At 63.6% G+C, this 24,916-nt stretch overlaps 2 protein-coding genes across 4 annotated transcripts in view; both read left to right on the top strand.

Moving 5' to 3' along the window:
* Nucleotides 1–16,341, top strand: part of DCHS1 (dachsous cadherin-related 1) — a 43,327-nt gene extending 26,986 nt beyond the window's left edge. The window contains exons 9-21 of the mRNA XM_039704312.1: nt 6–163; nt 1,603–2,437; nt 2,743–2,982; nt 3,408–3,533; nt 3,804–4,013; nt 4,517–5,380; nt 5,852–5,965; nt 7,959–8,170; nt 8,312–8,466; nt 9,619–9,749; nt 10,215–10,501; nt 11,060–11,198; nt 11,420–16,341. Of these exons, the coding sequence (XP_039560246.1) occupies nt 6–163; nt 1,603–2,437; nt 2,743–2,982; nt 3,408–3,533; nt 3,804–4,013; nt 4,517–5,380; nt 5,852–5,965; nt 7,959–8,170; nt 8,312–8,466; nt 9,619–9,749; nt 10,215–10,501; nt 11,060–11,198; nt 11,420–14,034 (6,086 nt within the window). The 3' untranslated portion in view covers nt 14,035–16,341. The remainder of the gene's footprint in view (nt 1–5; nt 164–1,602; nt 2,438–2,742; nt 2,983–3,407; nt 3,534–3,803; nt 4,014–4,516; nt 5,381–5,851; nt 5,966–7,958; nt 8,171–8,311; nt 8,467–9,618; nt 9,750–10,214; nt 10,502–11,059; nt 11,199–11,419) is intronic.
* A 2,391-nt stretch (nt 16,342–18,732) lies between these two features.
* The window catches only part of TPP1 (tripeptidyl peptidase 1), an 8,867-nt gene continuing 2,683 nt past the window's right edge, over nt 18,733–24,916 (top strand). Inside the window, exons 1-14 of one of the 3 annotated variants that reach the window (XM_039704286.1) lie at nt 18,733–18,800; nt 19,210–19,299; nt 19,376–19,515; nt 19,587–19,737; nt 20,251–20,372; nt 20,701–20,885; nt 21,095–21,293; nt 22,830–23,018; nt 23,105–23,177; nt 23,395–23,515; nt 23,629–23,787; nt 23,856–23,993; nt 24,625–24,773; nt 24,851–24,894. In XM_039704286.1, coding sequence (XP_039560220.1) covers nt 18,790–18,800; nt 19,210–19,299; nt 19,376–19,515; nt 19,587–19,737; nt 20,251–20,372; nt 20,701–20,885; nt 21,095–21,293; nt 22,830–23,018; nt 23,105–23,177; nt 23,395–23,515; nt 23,629–23,787; nt 23,856–23,993; nt 24,625–24,765 — 1,719 coding nt within the window. In that variant the 5' untranslated portion in view covers nt 18,733–18,789 and the 3' untranslated portion in view covers nt 24,766–24,773; nt 24,851–24,894. The other 2 variants (XM_039704285.1, XR_005627011.1) reach the window with 2 other exon arrangements.

The raw sequence follows: 24,916 nt of genomic DNA, 5'->3' as shown, positions 1-24,916 counted from the left end.
TGCAGGAGCCTGGGCAGAGCGTTTCACCCTGCATGTGGCTACCGGAGAGCTGCGGACGGCCACGGTTCTGCGGCGGGCGGAGCGGGCCGAGTACATCTTCACGGTGACAGCCAGCGACCGTGGCGCGGCGCCTCGCAGCACCTCGGCCATCGTCCGTGTCCAGGTACCCGGGCTCCTCCTGGCCCTGTGCCCTCTGCCCAGCACGCGCCTCTTGGAGGACACCAGCCAGCTGCTTGGCAGCCTTTCTCCCCACCTCCTCATCCCCTGCCGCCCCCATCCCTGGGCACCCTCTGCTCCTGCTCAGCTGTTGATCCAGCCCTAAAATCCACAGGGAGAACATGAAGGGGTGACCCTGCACGTGTTCTCATGTTCAAAGAACTGCCAGTTGCAGTTCTGCCTTCTTCAGGCTTCAGACAGCCAACCCTGTGCTAGATACCCTGGTGCAGGAAAGACGTCAGAGGTTCCCTGCACAGAGACTTCCACTCTTCCCAGCATCTGCTGAAACCAGTGTTCTGACCTGCAGGTTGTTTATTCTGACCTGCAGGGTGCCCCTCATGCCTGTGACACTTTGGTACTCCCTGCCTGGTGCTGCCCACACATCTACATCCTTTCTTTACTGTTAGTATTGAGCTTCCTTTTACAGCAGAGGCTCTGGTTTCCCCCACCAAGGCACTCCCACTGAACACTGTTTCACATCTTGTCCATGTCCTTGCAGTTGCCAAGGCCGTTTGACTGTCCTTGCTGTGCCACCTGCACCAGCCCTGCCCATTGCTCCCTTGAGCCACCTGATCTCTCCGTCCTTTGTCACACAGCCAGCCCCACTCTGTGCCTGTCCCTTGCTGGTGTGGGAGCTCCAGAGCTGAGTTCTAGCCCAGCTGGGTGTGATATACCACGTTCCCTTGAGGAGTGGAGCCTGGTGTTAGCCTGCCACAACTGCCTTCAGCCACCAGCAACATGTTTTATACCATTTCCTTTTTACACTATGTCTGTAACTGTTCTTGTCATCAGAGCTGTTCTGCAGCCTCCAGAGCACTGAGGCTAGGCTGGCCATCCCCATCATGCTGGTTTGCATCCCTGTAACAGATATTTGCTTGCCAGTCACTGGGTTTGATCCCGTCTGGGCTGACAGGTTTGTTGTTACTCCCGTTTTCCTCAGCTCCTTGACAGGAATGTGCTTCTTCAGTGGGTTTTCCCTTCAGGTCATACTGTGGTGGCCTTTACAGCATCCTCTCTCCCATCTGCGAGTGCACCTCATGCCCAAATTAACTCCAAAATCTTTAATAAAGCTAGTGATAGGATTTATTTATCTTGGGGTCATACCCATATCTTGGGTTCTCTTTCTGTGCCTCCCATCAGGATGAGCATGACCTCTCTTCTTATTCACTCTTGCTTATGGTTGCAGAATTGTTTCTGCTGTCATCTGTTGGCTTTGCAGGATCGGACCCAGTCACAGAGCCCAGGAGTGGCTGAGGGAAGGCACCTGTGAAGGTCCCCTTCTCCAGCCAGATGGGGTTGTCTGGGTGACTTCTGGCTGTCTCCAAGGCTGCGTGCCCTGGCACACAGCCCCTTGTGCGTGCCCCTCACTCCTTCCTCTCCTCACAGGTGTTGCCATCCTCCCGTGTGCTGCCACGGCCTGATGCCACCGTGTTGACCCTGCATCCTCTCGAGGGGGTCAAGCCGGGGTCTGTGATTGGTTCAGTGGCCCCCCTGGACGCCCCTGCACGAGGACAGCTGACCTACACGGTGGTAGGAGGTGGTGGGGATGGCACCTTTGTGGTTGATAGTATGACAGGGGAGATTTACGCTGCCCGTGAGCTGGACTATGAAGCTGGGGCACGGCACGTGCTCCAGGTGAGTGCTGAGGACACGCAGCACGGCTATCCCTCCAGCAGGCTGGTGCTGGTCCACATCCACGTGCAGGACTGCAATGACCAGGCACCCACCTTCCCCGAAGACCCCATTACCATTGTGGTGCCTGAGAATGCCCAGGTTGGCTCCTCCATCTTCACCTTCCAGGCGCTGGATGGGGATGGAGTGGGCCCCAACAGCCAGGTGCGCTATGCTCTGCTGCACCTGGAGCCACCCGGAGCCCCCTTCCAGCTGGACGGCCGCTCGGGGCAGCTGACCCTGCGCCAGGGCCTCGACCGGGAGGCCGCTGCCTCCTTCCTGCTGGTGGTGGAGGCCACAGACCAGGCCCGCAACGTCAGCCAGCGCCGCTCGGCCGCCGTCACGGCCCGCGTGTTCGTCACCGATGAGAATGACAATGTGCCCGTCTTCCTGTCCCCGGCCACCGTCAGCGTCATGGAGGACCAGCCCACAGGCTTTGTGGCACTGCACGTGGTGGCCCAGGACAGCGACCTGGGAGAGAACGGACGTGTGAGCTACTCCTTGCGAGCAGGCAATGCTGATGGCCGCTTCCACCTCAACCCCAGCACTGGTGAGGGCTGGGGCTGCAGAGGTGGTGGCAGGGATCCTGGGAACCGGAGGCTGAGGAGGGTGCAGGGGTACGCAAGGTTGTTGCAGGGTGCGTGGGAGGAGGGTGTGGGCTGGGGAGCCCGGAGGAGGGAGATTGGGGTGCAGGGAGTCCCAAGCACAGCATCTGGTTGGCACTGTTGTTGGCACCGTGCTGCTGTCTCCTGAAACCCATGTGTCCTGCAGCCCGGTGCCTGCAGCCACATATTAGTCCCGAGGCATAAGGGCCAGTGCCGCTGGTGCCAGCTTGCCCCTCTCCTGTGCCCACAGGTGCACTGTCCATCGTGCGGGCCCTGAACCGCGAGGAGGTGGCGCAGCACAACCTGACGGTGGTGGCCACAGACCACGGCTTCCCACGCCTCTCGGCCACACAGCTGCTGTCTGTGCTGGTGCTGGACGTCAATGACGAGGCTCCTGTCTTTGAGAAACCCGAGTATGAAGCCCACATCATGGAGAACCTGCCAGCCGGCAGCCCAGTGCTGCAGGTGCTGGCCACGGACCGGGATCTGGGTGAGGATGCAGGCGAGGGTGAGCTGCCCAGTTCAGTCATGGCCTGCCTGGAAATGCAGCCCCAGGTCTGGGCATTCCCTGCTCCCTTCTGCCAGTCTGGAGAGCCTGGCTGACCAAAGGGAAGGATCAGCACCTGGCCTGGAGGTGGGAGGTGGGCTGAATCCTGGGAGAGGGTGGGAATGGAACTGGGACTGTGGTTCCCTCTGGTGCCCTGGCCCGTGGCCTTTGTTCTGTGGGGTCTCCTTGGCCCATCTGGCCTCCCAGCAGCTGGGTTAGGCTGGGACTCCCACACACACCTCTGCCACAGGGAACAAGCCCACCTCTCGCGCAGCCTGTGAGCCGCGGGTGAGAGTGGGAGGTGCAGGACTGGGCGCCAAACGAGGAGCTGGGGCTGGGCTGCCTTCAGAGCACCTTTGTGCCCACAGGTGCCAACGGGCAGGTGTCCTATGGGGGGCTCTCCGGGGGGCCGTTCTCCATCCACCCACAGACGGGGCTCATTGTCACCACACGTCCCCTGGACCGGGAGGAGCAGGAGCAGCACGTGCTGACAGGTAAGCAAGGGGAGGCAGCGGGCAGGGGGTCAGTGGGGGTACACAGGGACTCCCTGCTGCTGGCGTGGAGAGTGTAGCAGAGGGCATGCCATGGGGAGGGAGGGAGGGAGGGAGGAGGGGCTGTGGGGCACAGCACGGCTGGTTTGGGGCCGCAGGAATGCTGATGCTCGCATGCCTGGCTGCCCCTGTGGGTGCCTGGCTGTTGGCACACAGGCACTGTGGCTGTAGCTCCCAGTCAAGGCAGCCTCTGGTGCTCTCACTGTCCTGCAGTCTATGCTCGGGACGCCGGCCTGCCGCCCAGCCTCACCAAGGCCACGGTGTGGGTCACGGTGGGGGATGAGAACGACCATGCACCCCACCTGGAGAGTGAGTCCTGTTCCGTGGAGGTTCCTGAGAACCAGAGTCGTGTGGCACTCTACACCCTGCGGGCCACTGATCCTGATGGCGGGGAGAATGGACGCCTGGAATACCGGGTGGCAGGTGAGATGCACAGGGAGTGTGGGGCTGGGCAAGGACTGCTCCCTGGGCTTCCCTGGATCTGGGGACATCAACTGCAGCAGTCCCATTCCACGTTAGTTCTCTCCTGCTCTAAACTACACAGCATTGCTGTCATCTCTCAGCTCTCTACCCCAGTGAAGAGCACCCTCGCATCTGGACAGGCTGCACTGCTCATTCCCCAGGCTTGTGTCTAGTTCCCCAGGCTTAGACCAGCTCCATACCTCTCCTGGATGCTCTGACCTGTTAATTCACAGGCTGCCAAGTCAGATTTTTGCTGTATCCTGTCACAGGCTGGCCCATGGCAGCAGCACTAGCCTGTGAGTGGTTAGAGTCAATTCTTCATATGGAGCTAGCCCAAGGAGTTTGCTCCCACTGGGGTCTACTCTACCCACCCTGCCAGATCCCATGGTGGTGGGCTTCATGCTCTCTGGGGCCTTTCTCATTCCAGTTACAGGCATTCTGCATTGTTACTCCCTCTCTTTTAGGTGGAGACCCTGGGCAAGATTTCAGCCTAGACCCTGTCTCCGGTGTCCTCTCCACTGCACATGCCCTGGACCGAGAGCAAATAGCTTCCTACTGCCTCATTGTAGTGGTGCAGGACCACGGCTCCCCGCCACGCAGTGCCACCATGTCGGTGACTGTGCAGGTGTTGGACCTCAATGACAACGCACCCAGTTTTGCTCAGGCCAGCTACACGGTGGAGGTGCCAGAGGACTTGCCAGTCGGTGCCCTGGTGCTGCAGCTGGTGGCTGAAGACCCAGATGAGGGCACCAATGGGCAGGTCTCCTACTACCTGGGCAATGAGTCGCTGGGCATGTTCCAGGTGGAGCCGGAGAGCGGGCGCATCCGGAGCGCCCAGGCGCTGGACCGGGAGCGCCAGCCCACCTACAGCTTCCTGGCCAAGGCGGTGGACGCGGCGCCCTGGGAGCCCAAGAGCGCGGCTGTGCGTGTCACTGTCGTGGTGCGAGATGTCAACGACCACGTCCCGGCCTTCCTGCACAGCCCGCTCACCGTCAACCTGTCCCGCCACACGCCGCTCAAGCAGGTGGTGGCCACCATGAGGGCCGAGGACAGGGACGCGGGTGCCAATGCCTCCATCCTGTACCGCTTTGCCACGCCCAGCTCCGCCTTCGCCATCAACTCCTACACGGGGGACATCCAGCTGCTGCAGCCCCTGGGCTCCCTCAGCCAGCGCCAGCGGACGCTCTTCGTGCTGGCCATGGACCTGGGGCAGCCGGCGCTCTCCTCCACGGGGGTGGTGGTGATCCACGTGCAGGAGGAGCCCTACCGGGGGCTGCGCTTCCCTCGCAGCACCAGCGAGGTGGCCCTGGCCGAAAATGCCGCCCCAGGTACCCACTGGCAGTGACCAGAAAGTGCTGTGATGGAATGGGATAGGCACAAGGGGAGGTGGGAGCGGCTGTGGGGAACTCAGACCGGAGAGCACTGTGGGCTTTGGGGAAATCCTGTTATGCTTTGGGCAGACCCAAGGAATTTCAGAGTCTGAGTGGTGCCCAGGCTGGTCAGGGCGGTGTCCCTGTAGGCTGGCCTGAGTGTGTTCAGAACACTGTAGGCAGCCACAGGTGTCCAAGAGCTCCCAGAAGGTCTTCAGGGTCACAGTGAGACCACTGAGAAGCCATGGATAGGCACCATGACACCAGGCTCCCAGCCCAACATTGACCTTAGATCTTCAGTCCCCTGTCGCAGTGTCTTCAGGCAGAGCAGTGCTCCTGTGGTACAGCACATGCTGCCCTGCATCACCCTGACCCTTTGCCACGTGCTCCCAGGCTCCTCTGTCTCTCCATACCCTTTTGCTCTCCCAGGTACTGAGGTGGTGAGTGTCCAGGCCATGCACACGGGGGGCTCCTCGGGGCACATCACCTACAGCATCATCAGTGGCAACGAGAGGAACACCTTCCTGATCCAGCCCACCTCAGGTACAGCTCCAGGAACACTTGGGGAGCTCTGCTAATGCCTGCTCAGGTGCTCAGGGCCCCCAGGGCACAGGAGCACTGTCCACACTCTGTACCAGTTAGGTGAGAGGTGTTAGTACTGGAATGTGGACACTGCCCTGTCGCTGGCCAGAGGCTGTTAGCACTTCTCCCAGTGCAATTGTGGTCCCCCATAATTAGACCTTTTCCCAAACCTCAGAGAGCAGGGTTAGATGGGATTTTGGGAAGACATTCTTCCCTGTGAGGGTGGTGAAGCTCTGGCACAGGTTGCTCTGAGAAGCTGTGGCTGCCTCATCCCTGGAAGTGTCCAAGGCCAGGTTGGACAGGGCTTGGAGCAACCTGGGATAATGGAAGTTGTCCCTACGTGCCCGTAGGAATGTTGTCAATTAGTTCAGTACATCCTGCTGGCTGCCTCCTCCTCAGGTGGGACAGCAGCAACCTCAGGTTACTCCTGCAGCCTGGCTGCCCACGGGTCAGGTTGGTGGCTGTGGGTGTCTGTCCTCAGAGCACTTTGTAAGGCTCTGGCTGACTCAAAGCTGCAGTGAGGTGTCTCTGGCTTGGAGCTGGATGAGCTTTTGTCATGGTAGGAACAGCTCTTGGTCTCCACACCTTCGGGGGGGTCCCCAGATAAGAGGACTGTCACATGCTGTAATGCCAGCAAGAACTGCCTGTCCCCAGGAAGGTGTGGGTGTTATTGCTCAGGGCAGCTCTTGAGAATGATGAGAAACTGGCAGTGTGGGGAGGGCTTGGAAGAGCTCAGTGTGTCATGTCCAGCTGAGAAAGGATGGATGGATGGATGGCTGGATGGACGATGGATGGATGGATGGCTGGATGGACGATGGATGGATGGATGGCTGGATGGACGATGGATGGATGGATGGCTGGATGGACGATGGATGGATGGATGGCTGGATGGACGATGGATGGATGGATGGCTGGATGGACGATGGATGGATGGATGGCTGGATGGACGATGGATGGATGGATGGCTGGATGGACGATGGATGGATGGATGGCTGGATGGACGATGGATGGATGGATGGCTGGATGGACGATGGATGGATGGATGGCTGGATGGACGATGGATGGATGGATGGCTGGATGGACGATGGATGGATGGATGGCTGGATGGACGATGGATGGATGGATGGCTGGATGGACGATGGATGGATGGATGGCTGGATGGACGATGGATGGATGGATGGCTGGATGGACGATGGATGGATGGATGGCTGGATGGACGATGGATGGATGGATGGCTGGATGGACGATGGATGGATGGATGGCTGGATGGACGATGGATGGATGGATGGCTGGATGGACGATGGATGGATGGATGGCTGGATGGACGATGGATGGATGGATGGCTGGATGGACGATGGATGGATGGATGGCTGGATGGACGATGGATGGATGGATGGCTGGATGGACGATGGATGGATGGATGGCTGGATGGACGATGGATGGATGGATGGCTGGATGGACGATGGATGGATGGATGGCTGGATGGACGATGGATGGATGGATGGCTGGATGGACGATGGATGGATGGATGGCTGGATGGACGATGGATGGATGGATGGCTGGATGGACGATGGATGGATGGATGGCTGGATGGACGATGGATGGATGGATGGCTGGATGGACGATGGATGGATGGATGGCTGGATGGACGATGGATGGATGGATGGCTGGATGGACGATGGATGGATGGATGGCTGGATGGACGATGGATGGATGGATGGCTGGATGGACGATGGATGGATGGATGGCTGGATGGACGATGGATGGATGGATGGCTGGATGGACGATGGATGGATGGATGGCTGGATGGACGATGGATGGATGGATGGCTGGATGGACGATGGATGGATGGATGGCTGGATGGACGATGGATGGATGGATGACGGATGGATGATGGATGGATGATGGATGGTGCTGGTACATCACTCCCCCTCCCCTCCGTTCCCCCTCCCAGGTGCCATCTCAGTGCAGGACTCCAGCAGCCTGGACTTTGAGGCCAGCCCCCGGCTGCGCCTGGTGATCCAGGCAGAGACTGCTGCTTCCTTTGGCTTTATGGCCATAAACCTGAACCTCCAGGACGTGAACGACAACCTGCCCCGCTTCCAGCTGCAGAACTATGTGGCATTCATCTGGGAGTCACAGAGCTATGACTCACCTGTCATCCAGGTATGGTGGGGCACAAACAGGGACACCTGAGCCCTGGCCTGGCTGGAGTTATGGGATGGGGGCTGCATGGGCCTGGGGTTGGCACCAGCACACAAGTCCTGCCTCAGGGGCTCCACAGTTGAATCTCTTGTGGCTTTGCAGGTGCTGGCAGATGACCTGGACCAGGGAGTGAATGGGCAGGTGACTTATGCCATCAACCAGTCCCTGCCAATGCCGGGCTTGTACCACATTGACCCTCAGACTGGCACCATTACCACTGCTGCCATCCTGGACAGAGAGATCTGGTCCCAGACCCGGTGAGTGCAGCCTAGCTAGGGGATGCCAAGACAGGGACAGAGCTGTGGAGCACAACTCTGGGGCATGGGGAACACTGTTCTTGGTGCCCTCAAAGCTATCCCAGCCTGGCTGTGAAATGGCTCTATCAAGCAGCACAGCTGAGGGTCAGTGGGAGTGAAGGACACAGGAGCCAGATGGCCAAGATGAGCCCACACACGGCTCAGTCAGGTCTCTGCGGAGCTGAGGAGATTGTGAGAGGGCCCTAAGTTCATCCATTCTCCTTCCTGCCTCCTTAATCCTCACTGCATCTGCTCAATTTCTTCCACTTCCAAGCACAGGATCCTTGTGTCCTGCCACATGGCTGCAGACCCCTGCACTAGCTCCCCCAGATGTCCCCTTGCATCCAGACAGGTCCTCTGGGCCCCTCACCATATGTGCATGCTCTGGACATGTCCATCCACACGTATGTAAAATGCTGGCTAACACCAGCCATGAATATGAGGCTTCTGCCCTTTCCCACACACATTGCTCAGATGAGGAGCCCTAGTTCGTGTTCTCCCCCTCCACATGTGCCCCCATGGCTGGGGATTCCTCTGCCCTCTTCCCCACGGGAGGAGTCTGGGGTATTCCTTCCATCCACACACCCCTTTGCCATTCCAGAGACGCTCCAAGTGTTCCCCAGCAGCCAGAGAGCCCCAGACACCTGCCTGCACCCCGCAAGGTGCTCTGCCTGCACCCACACACCTTCCAGACCTCAACACATGCCCTAGGTGTGCAAAAACCTGCTGCTGTGCCCCACCATGCTCTCCATGTACCCACTGCCCCACATGTGCTGTCCAAGTCACGGAACCACTGAGGCTGGAAAAGACATCTGAGATTATTGACTCCAGCCTGTGACTGGTCACCGTCTTGTCAGCTAGACTAGAGCACTGAGTGCCACATCCAGTCTTTTCCTAAACACCTCCAGAGGATGCACTGCACAGATCCATCACCCCAGAGTCTGAGCCACTGTGCATTTCCCCACCACACCCACACGCTCCAGGCCCGTGCACACCTGCAGTTCATGTCCCAGGTGCCATACAGGTGTGCAGTGCATGTCCCAGGAACTGTGCACAGGTGAGGTGCTCCCTCACATGTGTGGACATACATCTGACCCTCATGCCTGCCCACAGCTTGGTGGTGACAGCGATGGACCGAGGAACACCACCGCTGATGGGCTCAGCCACGCTGACCGTGGTGGTGATGGACATCAATGACAATAGCCCTACCATCCCGGTCCCCTGGGAGATCCGTGTCCCTGAGAGTGAGTGCCGTAGCACTGAGGGCCAGAGCTGGGGTACAATGGGCACCATGGGGTGGGGAGGAGCCCCAGGGAGGCCAGGCCAGTCCCTGTCAGGGGCTGGGTCACACTGACCCGCTGAAGCCCCCTGAGCTCTCCAGCATGACCCTTGTGCTGCTGCTGTGTCCTGAGGGAGCAACCTGAATTACCAACTCAGCCCTGGCCCCTGCCCCATGTCTGGGGCTCTGGCTGCAGACACCTGCCCTGCCTGCTCACAGCCCTCAGCCAGTATGCCCTGTGCCCATGTCATACCTCCACCTGTCCTGCCAAGCCCCCAAGACCTTCATGTTCCCCCCGGCATCCCCCTCTCCTATGGCATCTTCCCCTCTTCCTGGTGCTCAGGCTCTGGATTGAACTGGTTTCCCACCAGGTGAACCAGGTTTGCTGGGCAGGGATGGGTCTGCTCACTCACCTGTCTGCTCCCCACAGACACGCTGCTGGGCACCCAGATAGCCCAGCTGACTGGAAACGATGTGGACTCGGGCCCTGCACTGTCCTACACGCTGCTGCTGGAGGGGGACGTGGCAGACACCTTTGGGGTGCTGCGCTACGGTGGCCACATTGCCCTGACAGGGCCACTGGACCATGAGCAGCGCAGCCGCTACACTCTCACCCTGCGCGCCTCTGACACTCGCCACGAGACCGAGGCCAACCTCACCGTCCTTGTGGAGGATGTGAACGACAATGTGCCCACCTTCACCCAGGTTTTCTATCAGGTACATGCGCCAGGTGTGCCAGCCATGCCCCGCAAGCCCTCTGCAGCTCCTGCCTGGCCCACCTGCCCTTACAAAGCAGAGGATGGGGCTGAGCCCCTTCTGGTCCCACTTTCTGGCCCTCATCCTGGCATCCCTCATGCTGTCACTGTGGCACAGAGGAGCTGAAGTCAGGCAGAGTGACCCTGGGACCAGCCCCTGCAAGGGGCACAGCTGGATGCAGAAGGTCCAGCAGAAATGGATGAGCACAGTGGGGAGGCCAGAGGGGGTGGGAAATGGGTCACAGCCCAGACAAGTGTTTGTGACGAGACCTGGGTAGATCCCTGCTGAAGGTTGGCTTGGGCAGTGTGTGCTGCAGCACTGAAGCCCAGGCAAGGGACTATGGAGCCCCAGGAATGCTTGAAGGGTCTAGGAGCACAAACCCCTTGTGTGTGGTTTCCCTGGCCAGTGAGAGGCTGGGCGCCCTTGGTTTTGGCTGCCTGGGCAGCCCCAGCCCCCCATCCCAGGGATGCTCTGAGCAGGGGGGAACCAGATGCTGACTGGGGTTTCCTTCTCTTCCAGGTGCTGCTGCCAGAGCACACACCTGCTGGCAGTGTCATCCTCACTGTGAGTGCAACTGATCCCGACTCAGGGAGCAATGGGGACATCACCTTCCACCTGGCTGTGCCCAGCCCTGATGTTGCCATCGACCCTAGCAATGGTGCGTGGGCTTGGTGCTCTGTGTGCCTCTCTCATGGGTCAACCTAAGGTTTCTGTGGAGGGCAGTACCACTGTCCTGCCTGTGTTCAAACCCTCACAAGGTCACTTTCTGGTGTGGCTGGTGAAGCAGACACAGCAGGGTGACCATCAAATGCTCCTCCAGTTGATACCCTTCCCAGCTCCCACTGGTTCCCATGCTGACCCTGGCTTTGTGCTCCACAGGGACCCTCTTCACCACCCGGCAGGTGGAGTTCAACGCCAGCCAGCCCACCCTGGACCTGGTGGTGGAGGCCCGCGATCACGGCTCTCCCAGCCTCTCATCCTGGGCCACAGTGCAGCTCCAGGTTCTGGACGTTAACGACCACAGCCCCCGCTTCCAGGAGCCGTGCTACAATGCCAGCGTTCCCGAGGACCTGCGCCCAGGCACCACCGTGCTAATGCTGGAGGCGGGTGACGCCGACCTCTCCCGGGAGAATGCTGGCTTTGATTACACCATCGTCAGCGGGAATGGCGGCAACGCCTTCCAGGTGGAGAGCCGGGTGGCCCGGGCCGGGGGGCAGCTCCGCACGCAGGGGGCCCTGGTGCTTGTGGAGTCCCTGGACTTCGAGGCCATCCCAGTGTACAACTTGACGGTGGCAGCCTCGGACCGGGGCCTGCCGCAGCGCAGTGCCACCGTGCCCGTGCTGATCACCGTGCAGGACGTCAATGACAACCCGCCCGTGTTCAGCCGGGCCGAGTACCGTGCCGCGGTGAGCGAGGCCGCGCTGCCTGGCACCGAGCTGCTGCGCGTGGCAGCCCACGATGCCGACTCGGGGCCGCGCGGCCGCGTTCACTACACCATCAGCTCAGGTGACCAGCACGGGCTGTTCCAGCTGCACGAGAGCACAGGGGCCCTGAGCCTGGCGCGGCCGCTGGATCGGGAGGCCCAGGCGCTGCACACGCTGGTGGTGCGGGCCACGGACACACCGGGCGGGCACTTTGCGCTGGTCCCCGTGGCCATTGAGGTGAAGGACATCAACGACAACAAGCCGTACTTCCCGGTGGAGGTGCTGAGCGCCAGCATCCGGGAGAACTTGCCCCCCGGCACACTGGTCACCACGCTGCGTGCTGTCGATGCCGACACCGGCGCCTTTGGGGAGCTGCGGTACGTGGTGCTGGAGCAGGCTGTGGGGGACCCCAGCACAGGGGACGGCCGGGACGCCTTTGCTGTCAATGGGAGCTCTGGGGAGCTGCGCTCCCGCCTCACCTTTGACTATGAGCGAGCCAAAGCCTTCCAGCTCCTGGTTCGGGCCACCGACGCTGGCAATGCCTCGGCCACTGTGACTGTGAGGGTGCTGGTGACAGGGGAAGATGAGTATGATCCCATCTTCCTCAGCCCCTCCTTCAACTTCGAGGTGCCTGAGGGCGCGCGCAAAGGGCAGAGCATTGGGCGGGTGCTGGCCACAGATGAGGATGAGGGGGTTGACGGTGTTGTGTTGTACACCCTGGCAAAGCCCTCGCCATACTTTGCCATCAACCAGACCACGGGCTCCATCTACCTGCGTGTGGACAGCCAGCCCCAAGCCGGGGCTGGGCGCGCCAAGAGGGAGCCACGGGAGATGAGCCTGGAGGTGCAGGCACGCAGCCCACTGCCTGCTTCCCGCGTGGCCTCTGCGCAGGTCACCATTGACGTCACGCACACCTCCTTTGGCCTGGCACCTGACCTCAACCTCCTCCTGGTGGCCGTGGCCGCCTCGCTGGGTGTTGTGGTGGTGCTGGCCGCCGTGGCCATCGTGCTGGCCCTGGTGCGCTCCCGGCAGCGCCGGGGCCACAAGAAGGCAGAGGGAGAGGGGGCACTGGCCCGTGCACAGAGCGGGTCCTTGCAGAAGCTGGGCCGTGAGGAGCCAGCGCTGCCTGGGGCTGAGCACATCTACCACCAGGCGCTGCCAGGGTATGGGACTGAGCCGGCGGGGCCCTACACACGGGGCGGCTCCCTGGACCCCTCACATTCCAGTGGCCGTGGCTCTGCTGAAGCCGCTGAGGATGACGAGATACGGATGATCAATGAGTACCCGCGCGTGGCCAGCATCACAGCCTCCATGCAGGAGCACATTGCTGCCCGTGGCCCTGACTCTGGCATCCAGCAGGATGCTGACCAGCTCTCCGACATCTCCTGTGAGCCAGCTGCGTTGGAGAGTGCCCAGTGGTTCAAGAGCAAGAAGGGCTCTGGGCTGCTGCTGCCGGGGCCACCCCTGCAGCTGTACCGTGAGGACGGGGGCGGCAGTGCCTTCCTGGGGGTCCGCTGCGGCCTCAGCGTCTCCTCACAGCCCCAGGACTACGCCTTCCCAGAGGACGGCAAGCCCTCCGTGGAGGGCTCGCTCACCGCCATTGTGGCCAGCGATGAGGAGCTCCGCGGCAGCTACAACTGGGATTACCTGCTGAACTGGTGTCCCCAGTTCCAGCCACTGGCCAGCGTCTTCACGGAGATCGCCCGCCTCAAGGATGAGAGCTCCCTGCGCAAGCCCTTCCCAGCCAAGCCCAAGGCAGAGCCCAAGCCCCGCATCGACCCCCCGCCCCTCATCACCTCGGTGGCCCACCCAGGTGCCAAGTCGGTGCCCCCCAAGCCGCCGCCAGGCAGGACCTTCCCGCACCCATCCTCCCTGCGCCGCTCGCCTATTAGCCACGAGGGTTCCATTTCGTCCTCCGCCATGTCGCCCAGCTTCTCCCCATCGCTGTCCCCGCTGGCCGCCCGCTCCCCTGTGGTCTCGCCCTTCGGCATCTCACAGGGGCCATCCACCTCCACCATCAGTGCTGAGCACTCGCTGGAGCCCCCTGAGGAGGCCGAGCTCAGGATTTAGAGCTGGGCCCCTGGACTCCTCTGCCCCAGCCCACAGCCATGGGGCTGGAGCGGGGCCCAGCCCGGGGCTGCTAAAATGGGTGCTCATCCCGCTCCCAGCGCTGTGCCTGGCCTGGGCCCTGGGACTGCTGGTGCCCCTGGGGGCTGTGGCCCCTGTCCCTCCCCACAGCTTGGCAGACCCTGTGCTGGCTGGTGCCCTGTGGACTGCTGACCCCAGTGCTGGCACCCCGGGGTGATGGTCCACGTGCTGCTTGCGGTGGCTCAGATTGGTGCTGGGCAGGATCACGGTACTTGGTGCTCCGGGAGCGACGGGGAGCTGAGGGCGGCTGGAGGCCCAGAGCCTGCCCTGCCCAGCTCCGGGGGCCATGCAGCAGCCTGGGTGCAGGAGGACCCCGAGCCTTCCCTTGTGACCCTAGGAGCTCCCAGGGCAGGGGGCGATGCCCCATGGCTGGGGGTGATGTCTCAGAGCAGGGCGCGATGCGCCGGGGCACGGACGCTGCCTGTGGGAATGAACCTGCTCCCCGGTTCTCACTGGGCTGGCTGCAGCAGAAGGCAGCAGTGCCCACATCTTGCTGCCTCTCTGTGGCTGGGCAGGGACAGGAGAGCCTTTGAGGTCTCTCCAGCCCCTTTGGCTACCCACTGCAGGTGACAGATCCAGGGAATCTCCTGCCCAGACCCTCAGGATGGTTCCTGTGGTCTTGGGAGGGAGGCGCCTGCCATGCTCAGTGTGCGAATCCTGTTCCTGGGAGCAGGTGCCTCTCTGGGCAGGGGTCCCAGGCAGGGACAGTGCCCAGGCGCAGGCAGCAGAGTGGGGCTGGCAGAGCTGTGTGCACCTGACAGGGACAGCCCTCAGCAGAGCGGTGATGGCTGCTGTGACCCGCACCCGCCTCAGGCCCAGCGGGCAGCCTGCAGCTGCAGGGGCACAGGTGGCAGGAGGTGCCCCAAAAAGCCACATCACCCAACATGTTCACTTAGCCACTGTGGGGACACTGGGCATCTGGCCTTCCCTGGGGCCCTGTTGCATGACTGCTTCCCAGAACAGTCTGGGCCACCTCCAGAACACGGTCAAGGTGCCAGAACGCTCTGCTCCTGGCCCCAGCCCCTGTGCGGGGCTGCTCTGCACCCCTGTTATGCACGTTGTGAGCCCGGACGGAGCCCCTGCCATGGGGCCGGTCCCCATCTCCTGCCAGCACTGTGCACAGCTGGTCACACAGGCAGCGTCACACACAGCACACTTACCCCACCGAGCTCTCCCTGAGCCCGGCTGCTCACCGGGAGCTGCTCACACGTCACGGGCCCTGGGAGTGCAGCCCAGGGCTCTGTGATCCCCGCACAGCCCCAGGTGCAGGGCAAGGGCTGGAACGGCATGGGGTGCCCCACAGCAGCCCTGAATGCCCAGTCTGGTCCCAGGTCTCTGGGGGTCGGGGGACACCCCATGCCTGAGCAGAGCCGGGCAAGCTCCTTCCCATCACACAGACCCAGCACACGTGCAGCGTGGCTGCAGCCCCAGCTGCAAAGGTGTTGTCACAGCAGACAAATGCACCACTTCTGCCCGTCCCCCGTTTCCCATGAAGAGCCATCTGTGGCTGCAGCTCCGTGTGTCACAGTCAGCCTCTCATCGCCCTGGTGCCATGGGGTCGTGGCACATGCTGCTGGTCCCAGGTGCTGTCCTGGGCACCGGGCAGTGACAGGGGACAGGCATCTGCAACAGTGACAGGGGCACTAAGGGGGCCCCAGCAAGGGCCGTGCCCACTCTGCCTGGGACCCAGAGGGGCCTGAGGTGCCCTGGGAGGGGGAGACAGTTCTGCCTTGGCACAGGGACAGCCCACAGAGGCTCTTGGGTAGGCACCCCATCCCCTCTCTGTCCTGCTCACAAGCACTGTGGGGACACATTGTTGTTCCCAGGCCCTGTAGGGACACTCTGGGGGTGTCCTCTGCCCCCCAGGACTGTGGGTGCACTCTAGGGCTACCCAGTGCCCCCCAGTCCCATGCTGGGGTGCCCCGTGTCCCCCAGCCCTGTGCTCCCACACAGCCCAGCTCCACTGCACATCTGGGATGGGGACACAGATGGGTCACTGCATGCCACAGGAAGGGCCAGACACATGCACCCTGCTTTGGGCTGGGGTCACTGAGCCCCCAGTTATTTATTTTTACACATTGTACTACAATTCCTGTTTTTACTCGTTTGTACCTTTTGTATTGTGTCTCGTGGAGCTGCATGTACCAGCGCTGCCCACGGCCGCGCAGGGGCCACTCGATGCAGCCTGAACCCAAGTGCCAACGTCTCAAAAATGCCTTAATAAACCACACGTTTGTACAGACACTGCCCCATCCCTGCTGCCGTGGGCTCCTGCCAGGCTGGCACCGTGTTCCCAGGGACTGACGGGAGGGGGGATGCTGCAGCTGCCCCACGCAGGGCTGACGTGGGCCTGGCCAGGCTCTGGCACACACATCCTTGGCTGCGTCCTGCCAAGTCCTTTTCCTGAGGGGCAGTGAAGCTGCAGCAGGGCCATGGCCCCGCGGCTGTCCAGCAGTGAGGCTGGGTATACGTGGAAGCCATGTCTCCACATGTGCACAGAGCTGGTCCCACATGCCACAGGCATCCCTGTCCCATCCCATACCCTCGCTCTGGTGAGGGCTGCGGGCCGGGCTGTGCAGGCCCCCAGAGCTGCAGCAGCCACACCTGGACACATCATCTGCCCAGCAGGTACCTCACATTCCCAGGATCCCCACTGAGGACACCTGCACACACAAATTGCCCAAGCCACAGCTCATCACTGCCACCAGCACACACAGACCTGCCCTGGGGATCCCAGTGCTCCCACCAGTCTGCCCAGCAGCTTTGGCTCTGCTTATCCCGTTGGGCGACACAGACATGCCCAGGGCTCTTTGCTGATCTCCCGACTGTGACCTGACACCACACGGGCTCCCCTCACCAAACAGTGCCCCCCAACCCCGGGAAACAGAGCTGGACAACCAGGAGTGGCAGTGCAGCTGTCAGGTGTTGGATGTGGCCAGACCCACGCAGCGACCATCAACCACCTACATATGACCAGCCACTTCCATCCTGCCTTCCCTGCTTTCTTTTCTTTTTTGTTGTTCCCCAAACCAACCTGTTTACTCGCTGTCCTCAGCTCTCAGATTCCAGCAGCCCAGAGCGAGTCCTGCACAGCCCCAGCCTGTTCTGCACAGCCCCCCAGGCACGCCCAGCCCTGCAGGCAGCGCTCTGGGACCAGGGCAGCACTCCTGTCCCCCGCTCTGACAGGGCTCCTCGCACTCCAGGGGTAAGCACAAGCCAGCCGGGGCAGAGGGGGAAGGGGCTCCCCTCCCTGCTGGTGTCCCTGGGGCTCCCTGTGCCCTTCATGCCCAGCCCGACCCCTTCCAGCTCCCTGCCGGGGCACAGTGGCCGTGCTGGCTGCCCTCAGTGCCACTGTGCCCCGCTGTGCTCCCGGCCTCGGGAGCACCCAACTGCCCGCAGCAGGGACCGGCTCCCCCCACCTGTGGGAGCTGCACACGAGGGGAGCCGGGCCCACGGGGGCTCCCCGACCTCCCGCCTCCGGCCCAGCAGCAGATGCTCCCTAACGCGATTAGCTCTGCCCGGCCACCCTAATCCCGGCTGTCCCACAGCCCCAGACAGCATCCCTGCAAATCCCATCCCGCTTAGCGCCCATCCCCAAACGGGCTCGGGGCTCGCAGCCCCCGCAGCCGCTCCCCTCTCTCGGTGGCCGGCAGAGGAGGCCGGGGCTGGAGCGGGGAGCCGGAGCAGCCGCTCTGGCACTGCTCCGGCGCGGGGGATTGGAACCACGGCCGGGCAGGTGGTTTTCCTATCGCCTGCCTCCTCCTGGCCTGCTCCCCGCTCTGCAGCAGCAGGAAAACAGCTGGGAACTGCTGGAGCCGTGGGATGAGCCTTGTGACTGGGCTTGTCACCGAAACTGCAGGAAAACCAAAAAACTCTCCAACAACGTTTTTACTGTTAGAGAATCAAGGCATTACTTTGTTCTGGCCAGGATTTTGTTCTGGCCAGGATGTGCAACAGAAATCGTTTCATCCACACATGTCCTGCGTTGTGCAGAGAAAATCATTCCATGACACACGAATTTTACAAGATTTTCCAGCTATTTTATACAGTCAAAACACATAGAAATTCATTGGTTCACTGTTCATCGGTCCCAAGTGTCGGAGTTCTTAGCGTTTGGTCTCCTGTTCGAGGGCCGGTGCCTGGAGTTACGTTCGCTAATGGTTGTTGTCTTTTGTGCATCTCCTGCGCTGCTCCCGCAGCCCCTCCCGCGTGCAGCCCTGCCCCGGCCCGGGGCCCGAGCGGACCCGCGGCCTCAGAGCGCCCGCCAGCCCCGCAGGGAGCCCGGCACGGAACCCTCGGAACGCCCCGGCCGAGCGCTCCCGCCGGGAGACGGGCGGAGAGAACGGGGGCGGCCGGGGCCGTGCGTGAGCCGCCTCTCGGGGCGGCCGGCAAGCACCGAGACCCCGCCGGAACCGGCCGGTCCCGCCCCGCCGCCCCGAGTCCCCGCCGGTGCCGGTGCCGGTCCGGTCCCGCCCCAGTCCCCGCCGGTGCCGGCGCCAATGCCGGTGCCAGTGCCAATGCCGGTGCCGGTCCGGTCCGGTCCCGCCCCAGTCCCCGCCGGTGCCGGTGCCGCGGCTCCGCCCGTCACGTGACGCTGGTCACGTGGCCGCTGTTTTGGTGTCCCCACGTGGAGGGAGTCACGCGCCCGCAGCACACGTGACCGGGCGGCACGGCGGCATGGCGCGGGGGTAACGGGCACCGAGCGGGCACCGAGCGGGCACCGAGCGGGCACCCCCCGGGGGCACCGGGACACCCCCCCCGGGGGCACCGGGACACCCCTCGCTGGGGGCGGCAGCGGGGCGGGGGCGCCTTCCGGCCCCGGCGGCCGTGGGGACCGCAGGGGCTCCGGGTGACGGAGGCTCAGGGTGTCCGTGGGGCTCCCGGGTGGCGCTGGGGACGGGAGCGGGGGTCGGGCGGGGCTTCCCGGTGGCAGGGTAACAGGTTCGGACCGGCTCGCCGGTGCTGGGACTCGGGGAGCTCCGGCGGGGCTCCCCAGACCCGGGCTAGGGCGTAGTCAGACGGGTTCGGGCTCGGTCCCGGTCGGTCCCGGTTCCCCACGGCTGTGCCATTGCCTGTGCTCCCCTGAGCCCTTTGCAGGTGTCGGGGGATCCCCGCCGTGCTGGCGCTGTGTGCGGCCGCCTGGAGCTGCGCCGCGGGGCTGCTGCTGGAGCGGGATCAGCCGTTCCGGTAGGTCCGGGGCGGGGGGTGGGCCGGGTGCCGGTGCCGGTGCCGGTGCCGGCCCCGCTCACCGCCCGCCCCGCAGCGTGCCCCCCGGCTGGGCCCACGCCGGCCGTGTGGATGCCGGGCAGCCGGTGCAGCTGACCTTCGCCCTGCGGCAGCGCGGCGCTGCCCAGCTCGCCCGCCTGGTCCAGGCCGTCTCGGACCCCCGGTCCCCGCGATACGGTAACGGCCGCAGCCCCCCGGCCCTGGAGCCCCGGGGCCTGTGAGGGGATCTAACCCTCTGCGCCTCCCAGGGCAGTACCTGTCCCTGGAGCAGCTCAGGGACTTGGTCCAGCCTTCCCCGGCCACACTGATGACAGTTCTGAAGTGGCTGCAAGACCACGGTGTAGAGGACTGCCGGAGTGTCACCACCCTTGACTTCCTGGAGTGTTACCTGCCTGCAAGGTGAGCTCTGGGGGCTGGAACTGGCTCTGCTGGCCCTGTGGTGGCTGTCCCTGTGTCTCACTACTGTCCCATCCTGTGGTGGCTGTCCCTGTGTCCTAGTGCAGTCCTGCTTGGCAGTGGCTGTCCCTGTGTCTCACTACTGTCCCATCCTGTGGTGGCTGTCCCTGTGTCCTAGCTCTGTCCCACTCGGCAGTGGCTGTCCCTGTGTCCCAGCCCTGTCCTGTCCTTGGTGGCTGTCCCTGTGTCCCAGCTCTGTCCCATCCTGTGCTGGCTGTCCCTGTGTCCCAGCCCTGTGCCATCCTGTGCTGGCTGTCCCTGTGTCCCAGCCCTGTCCCATCCACAGCGGCTGTCCCTGTGTCCCAGCCCTGTGCCATCCTGTGCTGGCTGTCCCTGTGTCCCAGCTCTGTCCCATCCTGTGCTGGCTGTCCCTGTGTCCCAGCCCTGTGCCATCCTGTGCTGGCTGTCCCTGTGTCCCAGCTCTGTCCATCCACAGCGGCTGTCCCTGTGTTGCAGCACGGCCGAGCGCCTGCTCCCCGGGGCCGAGTTCCACCGGTACGTGCAGGGCCAGCGCAGCCTGGTGCGGTCCCCGCTGCCCTACACTGTCCCTGCAGAGCTCGCCGAGCACCTGGACTTCGGTACGTCCCACCTGGGGGAGGTGAGGCTGCGGAATGCAGGTGCAGCTGCTTCTGGGGGGCAGACCTCCCTCCGGCAGATCCCTGTTCCGTGGGATCCAGTGACCGTCCCACAAAAAGCGCAGGGGGTGCCAGGCTGAGGCTTGGCTCAGCCCAGAAGGCTGAAGAGGCTCTTCCCCAGCCCAGGGCTGCAGGGCTGGGCAATCCAAGCCCTACTGCTGGCCTGCCCATGTGGAAGTGGGGACAGTGATGGAGAGCCCAAGGGCTCTGTCCTGCCTTGCCAGGGCTCTGTGCCCTGACAGCCTCTCCCGTCCCCCGGGCTCTGCTGCAGTGGGTGGGATGCACCGGTTCCCCACGGAGCGCAAGGCAGGCAGCAGAGCCAGGCCCAGGAAGGACCCGCAGCTGGCACGAGCGTCGTTCCACCTGGGCGTGACCCCGGCCGTCCTGCGCCAGAGATACAACATGACGGGGGGGGACGTGGGGCTCCTGCCCAACAACAGCCAGGCCTGTGCACAGGTAACCACGGCCCGCTCAGAGGCCCGTGTGCTGCGGCAGTGCGAGGGATTGGTGCTGGCCCGGGGCTCCTGGGGCAGCTGGGTGTCCCTTGGTGGCTGCTGGGAGCGCCTGGTGTAGCACAGACCCGTGCTGGGCAATTTTCTGCATCAGGATCAAAATGTTACCTTGTTTTTTCGAAAGGAGACAGCCTGTCCCTCTGTGTCCCACAGTTTCTGGAGCAGTACTTCCACCAAGCTGACCTGGCTGAGTTCATGCAGCTCTTTGGCAGCGGCTTTGCCCACCGCACGCAGGTGGACCGGGTGGTGGGACATCAGGGCCATGGCAAAGCCGGGCTGGAGGCCAGCCTGGACGTGGAGTACATCATGAGCACAGGTGCCAATGTCTCCACCTGGGTCTTCAGCAACGCAGGTACTGGGGAAGAGCCCTGGGGGCAGGGGGGCACCTGGAGGGGGAAGGAGAGCTCCCAGAGGGAGGAGGGGAGTGCCCGGAGCATGGAAGGGAACACTTGGACGGGCGAGGGAGGGGCCTGGCACAGGAGAGGAGAGTGCTCAGAGGAGTGAGGGGAGAGCTTGCAGGGCTGTGCAGACAACTGGCCGTAGTAGAGCCCCAGATGCTTTCCCAGCTGCTCTGAGGGTGGCCCCTGTGTGCTCCCCAAGTCAGAGCTGGCACCGCATTCCCAGCTCCTGGGGACATCACTCCTGCTGTGTGTAGTGACTTTGGGCTGTGTGAACCTTCAACATCCAGAGTCTCCTGAAGCAGGGATTTCATTGCAGAGCAGCTGCCCCACTCAGCTCCCATGAAGGAGGGCACAGCTCCTCCCGTGGGGTTTTCAGCTCTGCTGCAGCTGAGCTCCCACCCACGAGTCTCCCCATGGAGCAGATGAGGGAGAGTGAGGAAATTTGGGAAAACAAATTGCCAAACAGCCTGCACAAACACAAACGGCACAGTGCTAGGGGCAGTGTCCCGTCCCAGATTGGGAACTGGCTGAGCAGGTGAGTGCCACAGGGACAGTGGCCCTGCCCGATGGTGACAGTGACAGCAGACGAGCGCTGCCCTTCCCTCCGCCCTCACACAGTTACAGTGTGGGAAGGGTGCAAGTGCAGTGACAGGGATGACAGAGTGAGTGGGGGTGGCTGGGGCTCTGCTCCCCTTCCAGTGGAGGGCTGGAGGGCAGGGAGGGACCTGGGCAGGTGCAGGTGAAATGTGTGGAGGTGGCACCTGCACCACTCTGCTGGGACCTGTTGTCAAGGAGGAGCTGAGGCCCCGCTGGGTCCACAGGTGCCCATATGGCTGCAGCCCTGGGGCAGAGTCTTGGAGAGTGGTGTGAGTGTAGCCCCCTGTCGTGGGGACTAGCTGGGACACAGGGTGTGAGTGTAGTCCCCTGTCGTGGGCTAATGAGGACCCTCTTGCCAACCCCATGGGCTGAGCTGAACCTCGGGGCCGTGCAATGTGAGGAGCCCCAGGATGAGCTCACGGAGCTCCAGGCCAGATGTGTTGTGACTCCATGGCCTGCAGGAAGGAGCACGTGGAGCTGCACCTGCACCACTCTGCTGGGACCTGTTGCCAAGGAGGAGCTGAGGCCCCCCTGGGTCCACAGGTGCCCATGTGGCTGCAGCCCTGGGGCACAGTCTTGGAGAGGGGCGTGAGTGTAGCCCCCTGTCGTGGGGACTAGCTGGGACACAGGGTGTGAGTGTAGTCCCCTGTCGTGGGCTAATGAGGACCCTCTTGCCAACCCCATGGGCTGAGCTGAACCTCGGGGCCGTGCAATGTGAGGAGCCCCAGGATGAGCTCACGGAGCTCCAGGCCAGATGTGTTGTGACTCCATGGCCTGCAGGAAGGAGCACGTGGGGCTGCTGGTGCTGATGGGGCAGGGCTCCTCACACTGTCCCCATCCCTGATGCTGGAGGAACTATCCCTCGTGCCCCTTCCCCGATGTCCTTGCAGGGCGGCACGAGAGCCAGGAGCCCTTCTTGGCCTGGCTGCTGCTGCTCAGCAACATGTCAGCGGTGCCCTGGGTGCACTCGGTGAGCTACGGGGACGACGAGGACAGCCTGTCCTCCGCCTACATGGAGCGCGTCAACACCGAGCTGATGAAGGCGGCGGCCCGCGGCCTCACCATCCTGTTTGCCTCAGGTGGGCCGGGGCTGCCGCGCCGAGCGGGGCTGGGAGGGCGTGCCTGGGGTGCCGTGGTCACCTGTCACCTGTTGCTGTGTCGGCAGGTGACGATGGAGCTGGCTGTCGGCGGGAGCACAGCGGGAACCACACGTTCCGGCCCAGCTTCCCGGCCTCCAGGTGGGCGCGAGGGTCAGCGCGGCCCCGCGGGGTCCGAGCCCTGCAGGGGCGCCTGTGGGCCCTCACCAGTGCGCCTGCAGCCCCCAGAGCTGCGGCCTGCGCGGCTCCCGGGGCTGGCTGGCTTTGTGGGGCCAGGCTGTGCTGCCAGAGGGGGCTGTCGCTGGCTGCTGAGGCCCAGGCAGCCGTGTGCCCACCTGCAGTGTCCCCGTCTCCCCAGCCCCTACGTCACCACTGTGGGTGGCACGTCCTTCAAGAACCCCTTCCTGGTGACAGAGGAGGTGACAGATTACATCAGCGGCGGCGGCTTCAGCAACGTCTTCCCCATGCCTGAGTACCAGGTGAGGGGCACCTGCACTGCCAGGCTGGGGGCTGCACACGGGGCTGCAGCGTTAGGGTTGGGGGGGATTTGGGATCCGGGTTTGGGGATGCCCACGGGCCGTGCCGTCCCCAGGCCGCTGCTGTCAGGCGTTTCCTGCGCTCAGCCTCGAAGCTGCCGCCCAGCTCCTACTACAACAGCAGCGGCCGCGCCTACCCCGACCTGGCTGCGCTCTCCGACAACTACTGGGTGGTGACAAACCGCATCCCGCTGCCCTGGGTCTCGGGGACCTCGGTAAGGAGCTCAGCCCCTGCTCCGCGCGGCGCGGCGGGGCCCGGGGCTCAGCGGCTGTGCCCACGCAGGCGTCCACGCCGGTGGTGGCAGGCATGGTGGCACTGATCAACGACCGGCGCCTGCAGCGGGGGCTGGCACCCCTGGGCTTCCTCAACCCTGCGCTCTACCAGCTGCAGAAGCAAGGGCACGGGGATGCATTCTACGATGTGAGTGGGGCAGGGAAGGGGCGCTGGAGGGGCTGCACGGGGGCTGAGGGGACTTTGGGTGTCCTGAAGTGTTGGGCTGAGGCCTGGGGTGGGGCTGTCCGTGGGGCTGGGAAGGCCACGTGTGCTCCCAGGGCTGGGCTGGGGGCTGAGGGGGCTGTCCTGGGGCTCCTGCTCCCACAGCTGTGCCTGAGACAGGGCCGGCAGTGTCCTGCTGGGGGCCAGGAGAGTGTCCCTATAGCCTTCCCATGGGAGGGATGTCCTGGGGCGTCCCCATGGGCTCCTGTGAGCTTTGTGGGGCAGGTCCCCTTGTGTGGCCGGGGCAGCAGCGTCCAGTGACTGCAGCAGTCCCAGGGCCCAGCTGAGCATGCTGTTCCACATTGCCAGTGTCCTGAGGGGACCCTGGGCAGGGGCAGCCTCTGCCGTGGGGGTCCCCGTGTCCCCGGGATTCCTGTGTCAGGGATGGAGGGCCGGCTGTCCCTGTTCCCGGGGACTGCGGGACCATCCCTGTCCCGGATGGTCCCTGTGCCCCGGGGTCCTGTCCCGGGCTGTGCGGGGCTCCTGTGCTCCGGAGGTCGCTGTCCCGAGACTCGGGGGGCGACCCCGAGCCCCCTACTGAGGCTGGTCCCCGCAGGTGACCCAGGGCTGCCACCTGTCCTGCCTGGACGGCACCGTGCAGGGCCAGGGCTTCTGCGCCACCCCGGCCTGGGACCCGGTCACTGGCTGGGGCACCCCCAACTTCCCGCGCCTGCTGCGGGCGCTCGGGCCGCGCTGACGAGGACGGCGGCAGCGGGCAGCGGGAGCGGCCGCCGGGCCCGCACGCCGTGACCGGACTCTGTGACCGGACTCTGTGACCGGAGGCCGTGACCGGAGCCCGTGACCGGAGCCCGTGACCGGCCGCCGGGCGCGGGCAGCGAGGCCGCGGA

This window comes from Passer montanus, unplaced genomic scaffold (genome assembly GCF_014805655.1).
Source record: "Passer montanus isolate IOZ18808 unplaced genomic scaffold, ASM1480565v1 scaffold171, whole genome shotgun sequence".
Lineage (NCBI taxonomy): Eukaryota > Metazoa > Chordata > Aves > Passeriformes > Passeridae > Passer > Passer montanus.
This window is presented reverse-complemented; position numbering and strand designations above follow the sequence as displayed.